This window comes from Ictalurus furcatus, chromosome 12, assembly GCF_023375685.1.
Source record: "Ictalurus furcatus strain D&B chromosome 12, Billie_1.0, whole genome shotgun sequence".
NCBI lineage: Eukaryota > Metazoa > Chordata > Actinopteri > Siluriformes > Ictaluridae > Ictalurus > Ictalurus furcatus.
Window position 1 is genome coordinate 28,119,609 of NC_071266.1, and position 6,287 is coordinate 28,125,895.

Sequence of the window (6,287 nt, forward strand, 5' to 3'; positions counted from 1 at the left end):
TGCTCCAGGGCCAGCGTATCATGGCTGACCCTGCGCTCTGACCCAACTTCTGAACAAGCTGGGATATGCAAAGAAAAGAATTTTACTGTGCTGTAATGTATATGTGAAAAATAAAGGTTTCTTCTTCTCATTGATGAAGAAAAGAGCCGACAGTCTGAGCTAGGGACATTCTGGCATTGAACAGCCCAATGTTGGTAAAACACTCCTCACACAAACTCCATCCTCCATTCCCACTGAATAAACTCCAACCGTTTGTTCTCCACTAAGAGATGGTTGAAAAAGGGAACAGTGTATGGGAAGACACGCAGACAAAAGACACACTGACGAACCATGTTTATTGATAGTGAGCAAGACCTGCCTCTGAGGGCGGGACATATGTTCCAGAGAGTATTTCATTGGGCAAATACTTGACTAATACTATTAAATTCAATTCAATTCGATTTCATTTATACAGCACTTTTAACAATGGACATTGTCACAACGTAGCTTTACAGAAATCTAGATATGGACTTAGACTTGGATCTCATACAGTAATTGTCCTGCATGTGACAAACTATAAAATTATAATAGGAATATCTCCAAAACATTTTTTTTTCTAGGTATACTGTCATATAAGTCAGTGTCTACAACACAAAGATACAAGAACAAAAAGCCCAAATTTTCATTTCAGGGCCACTTTAAATAATGGGTTCTATAAAATGCATAGTGCACTATATCTTCTCCATGTGCTGAGATGTACTAAACTAAAATTATTGCTTATAGACAGCCACAGATGGTCTGCAGTGCATTTTGGGTAGTGTGGGCCCCTTGCTGCATGCCTGGAGAAGCCGGTGTTCCCTCTTCACATATTGGAAAGCACGGACACATCTCTTTTTGGTAAACGGGATCTCCAACAGGAAGGAAGGGTGCAGACAACACACACATACACACACACACACACACACACACACACACACACACAGCATCAGGTTACGTCCTGAGAGAGAAGGGCAGAAAAGCAGCACGGCCTGCTCAGGTTTCACTAATGAAACACACACACACACACACATGTTTTGCTAAGAGTTGGTGGTGTTTTATGAAACATGCACACACTTAAAGAGAAGTGGAATTAAACAGAGAAAGTTATCTGTAAAGTGAAAGCTAACTAGCAAAAAAAAAAAAAAAAAAAAAAACCCTAGCGATAGCAAAGCAAAGCTGATGAGAGGAAGTTAAGTGGTTCTTGAAAGCTAACTAGCAAAAAAAAAAAAAACTAGTTAGTGAAAGTTAAACTAGGGTGAGGAAAGCTAATCTGACAAGAAGTTAACTGTAAAGTGAACTCTAACTAGCTAAGCTGTCGAGACAAGATTAATTGGTGTGTGAAAGCTAAGTAGCAAAAACGAAAAAGAAAACCTGTGTGAACGCTAACTAGCAAGAGAAAAGCTATGATGACGAGTGAAAGTTAACTGGTATGTTAAAGCTAGCTAAAAAACAAAAGCACCCTAGCAATCCTAAGATCCACAAAATGAAAAATAAATGAAAGCTTTGCAGTGAGCGAAAGCAAACAAGCAAACGAAAGCTAACCTAGCGAGCAAAAGCTAATTCCAGGGACATACTAGACGATTTGTTTTTATCTTAACCGATTTTAAAACCGTGGGAGACCACAGACATAAAGAGAGTTTTAACCGATTTTTAATATATATCATAATCAGGAACTAGACGATTCGGCCAGACCGCGAGACCACACACCTGTCGATAGTAACGATTTCACAGAAACTTGCGTTTTATCAAACGTGACTTCAGAAGACAATATCACTCACATGTAATTTTGTTTATTAGCCGCATATCAACCGCCTCATTCACACAGCAGAAAGTTATTTAACACACACTCTCCCTCTCTCTTTCTTTCTTTCTTTCTCTCTCTTTCTCTCTCTCTCTCTCACTCTCTCTCTCTCTCGCAAGAACCAGAGAGAGCAGCGTCCTAGGCTCAACACACTATTAAAAAATTCTTCGGTTGTCTCTGTTGTGGAACCATACTCCACTTTCGTGGCATGTTTGTGGCTGCCATGTTTCCGCTATAAATCACACAACACCCGGTTGGTGACGCTTGCCCGCTCTCATTGGCTGTTGTGGGTATCCCGCCTCCGACAGCTCGGAGCTTCCCCGATCATGCTCGGGATCGGGGAAGCTCCGACTCGATCCATCCGGAGCAGCAAAATAATCGCAATGACACCGAGGATTTTTCTGGACAAAAAGTCTGTATTGACAAGCCTTGAATCGGGCCACGCCCCCACCCATTGTCTGGAGGGCGCAATTCTGCTTAAAATCTTCAAGCGTGTGGCCAGCCTAAACTAGCAGAGCATAGCTAATGTGTTTATCTGAGGGGTTCCAGAGAGCTGTCAGTCAAGTATGCGTGTTAGAATATTAGGCCACGCCCACTCGAACAGTAAAATGTCAAAATATTCATGTTTGGTTAAATTAAATGATTCATATGTTAAAGTCCACAATTTAAGCGCATTTTTAAAAATATATATTTTGTATTGGATATAGTTTGAGTTATAGTTTCCCTCCCTCTCTGTCTCTTATACACGGTCACGCCCACTCCATCTCTCTCTCTCTCTCTCTCTCTCACTCACTCATTTTGCGCAGGAGAGTCACTCAGCGCGCGCAACCGAAGCAGCTCTGACTTAATCCGGATTATTACTACCATCACCTTCTGTCTCATCAGCATTAATCACCTCTCTGATTTAAAAAAAAGTCCACATGTGTTCAAACTTCACGAGACGGGATGGAAAATGAGCACAAGGTAAAATATCTTCTTTTTTTCAATACTTTACTTTTGTTTATTCCAGCCGAGAAAACATCTTCACCATATTACCGAGTTAAACCTGAATTAAACCTGAATTAAACCTGAATCAAACCTGAATTAAACCTGAATCAAACCTGAATTAGAAACACAGACATGGGGTAAACAGTGGAAAGGAGAAACCTTCGCGGTTCACTGTTAGATTAGATTTCTTGTCTTTGTGCTGTTTCAAGCACTTTGCATGGACGAGGTGATGAAGTTAGAATCAGTTCGTCAGTACAGCAGCTTACTGTCAGGAAATAATAACTAAATTTGTGTTAAAATCATCTGTAACTGATTAACGGTTGCTCAGTTTGGGGTTAAATGCTCACTTGTCCCCTTTTCGGATGATTTAGTGCCAAAAAGTTTTGGTCTAAAGTCTTTTAAAACTCGGTGTCTGTAATATACTGTCCACCCAGACATTTTGAACTCTATCTACCTGTTGGGTACACACACACACACACACACACACACACACACACACACACACACACACATATATATATATATATATATATATATATATATATATATATATATATATATATATATATATATATATAATTTTATTTATAAGTGCAGTATACAGATACATCACAGAACCCAAACAAATATAATCCAGCACAATCCAACTATAGAAATACTACTCATATTAGCCAAATTTGTATGACGTGTTTATTATTCTGAACCTTTGTCTGCACAGAAGAAAAATCCTGTTTGTTTTTAAGGTATTAATGATTGTTTATATATATATATATATATATATATATATATATATATATATATATATATATATATAATTTAAAATAATAACAAAAGCAACTATAGTCATTACCACTGTAACATTTTTTAAAAAATGTCAGACTGTTTGGCTATGCTTCACGAAATTTTGAGTGTCCGCAGTAATGACTTTGGAAACCAGGGTGTTACAGTGTGAAATGCTATATTAAACTAGCCATAGAAATTTTAAACATCTGTTAGATGAGACCTGGTAAATAAAATGTAAAAAAAAATATAAAAATATTTAAATCGCAAACTTTCTTAAGAAAGAGCTGGGCTATGCATGACGGGATTACTTGGACTTGAGTTCTGATGAAGGAGTGAATGATTAATATCACAGCAGTTTACTGTATGTTTTCACTCGTACTGGTCATTTTAACCTAACCGCAGTATCTACAACTGGACTTGCATTATAGTTATGTAGGCTACAGTATCTCTACTTCCAACACATTGCATCTTGATATATGATGAATATTGTTATGTATGAAATATCTTTTTCAAAAAGTCAATGGTTTTGACGTGATTCAGCTACAATGTAATAGAGTTTGTGGCCACGCCTCCTTCACTGGGACTGAGAGGTAGACACATATCGATTCAGCGATGAGTTCCAATCAGTTTATTCAATATTCTGTATCTGAACTGAAATGAACTATTTTTGTTCGCAGTGCTCTAGACCTGAAGGTATAGCCTATTGAAGGCGAGACTGTGGAAACTGCGATGCCCGAAGATACTCTGAAAGACACCATGACGGTCCCCGAGTGCCCCTCTCTTACCATTAAAGCCAACAACAACAACAAAAACGATCCACCACCTTCAGTATCCATCCCTCTGGTGAACGACAGTCCTCTGACGGCGGCAACAGGTGGCACGGAGCTCTCGTGCTTCCGCTGTACTCTTCCCTTTGGCGTGGTGGTTCTGATCGCCGGCATTGTGGTCACAGCCGTCGCCTATAGTCTTAACTCTCATGGCTCCACCATCTCCCACTTCGGCCTGGCACTGCTGTCGGCCGGCGTCGCTCTGCTCGGCCTCAGCGCCGCCTGCTGGAAGCTCCGCAGTGAGAAAAAGAAGGAGGAACGGAGACGGGAGAGCCAGGCCGCACTAGTCACCAACCATAGGATCGTCTAATGACTGGTGGATCTCTAGAACTTCTTGGAATTTTCAGAAATGTGATTGATGGTCAGAAAAAAAGTCTAGAAAAACCACAGAAGCAGCTTCACTTCTTCAGACTCTTTGGACGTCTTGCTTAAGTTGCAACATCTTCCCAAACAAACTCACTAAAACCACAAAACTCTTTGGATTACAGATTTTAACTAGTAGTCTTTGCCTCATGTCTTCAGACTATTCCAAGTGACAGGAATGTGTGCCTGCTTCCATGGGTAAGACTGAACTCAATAAAGGAATTAGTCAGGTCAGATTGATCCAGAGTACCAGGAACATCATCCCCTGATGTCTACAGAGCCAGAGAGTCAGGAAAAGACTGAAAAGCCACAGGAGTATCTTTACCTAACTGATTTCTTAGAATTCAGACTGTTCAGATTTAGACAAGCACTCTATAAATTCAGTCTTCTTGCTTCTTGAAAAGAAGCTCATAAAACCACAGGACTCCTTGGATTTTTTAGATTTCAACTTCTACGTCACTTCTCTTCAGATTGTTCAGAGTATTAGGAATTTGTTCACTTAATGTGGTCAGACTCTCCAGAGTATCAGAAACATGTTCCTATGATGACTTCAGGCCCGAGAGGCAGGAAAAAAGACTTTAAAAACAACAAGAGCATTTTCTAAGGATTGAAGCTTTTCAGGCTCAAGACATACAACTTCTTGCTGATTACAACTGCTTCCAAATAAACTCTCCAAAACCACTGGACAGTTGGAACTTAGACTCCTCAAACGTCGATATTTTGGTTTTGGACTCTTAGGACACTCAGGAGTACCAGGAACATCTTTCCCTAACTTCTAAAGCCTCTACTGTGTCTAGAATCCACTTTCTCTCTTGGCACAATGAGTCTAAACCTTCAGAGGACCAGGAGCATCTTCTCATGATGATGTCACTGGATGCTTCTGATGTTTTGCTGATTCAGTTCAGAACTTTTCGGCTCTTATACATCTTATAGAGGAAAAGCAAAACATTAAAAAGCATCATATGACCCCTTTAATTCATTGGACATTTTGGACTCTTTCAAGTCTCAGCTATAAAGCTGAGACACTTCAGACATGTTCTTGTTCAGATAAAGAGAGAAACATGAGCCCAAATTTTCTGCATTTTTTTTTCATACATCCTATGCCACCCTTGCCTGGATTTTCTATACCAAATGTGAACGAGTCAAAACTATGAAACTATGAAACCTCGAGGGGAGCCAAGACTTTAAAAGGAGACACACATCATCCTGTGGACAACACTGGATAATGGGATTATACTAGAAACTCAGACTCTTCACATTTGAACTTTTTGTATTTGGACTTATGGACACTGTTTTTAAGGTGATCAACTCTGAATAAACATTGTGTGCTTTTTCATTAAAGTAATCAGGTGTGCCGGTGGAGATTCATAGGCTCAGTGTAGATCCTGTAGCTTGCGCAACAATATGTAACAAGACACAAGAAGATTACTCATTACGCTGTGAAAGAAACACCTCATTTCACATGGGTTTCCCTGATGGGCATGAAACCTCCAGACAAGAAACAGAAT

General features: G+C 39.7%; 1 protein-coding gene across 1 annotated transcript; it reads left to right on the forward strand.

Annotated features, from left to right (window-relative positions):
- Positions 1-2,644: 2,644 nt before the first annotated feature.
- On the forward strand, positions 2,645-5,260 carry tmem100a (transmembrane protein 100a). The gene is made up of 2 exons (XM_053637850.1): positions 2,645-2,782; positions 4,267-5,260. Exon 2 carries the CDS (start codon positions 4,319-4,321, stop codon positions 4,724-4,726), a length of 408 nt encoding a protein of 135 aa, XP_053493825.1. The 5' UTR covers positions 2,645-2,782; positions 4,267-4,318; the 3' UTR covers positions 4,727-5,260.
- The last annotated feature ends 1,027 nt before the right edge of the window (positions 5,261-6,287 follow it).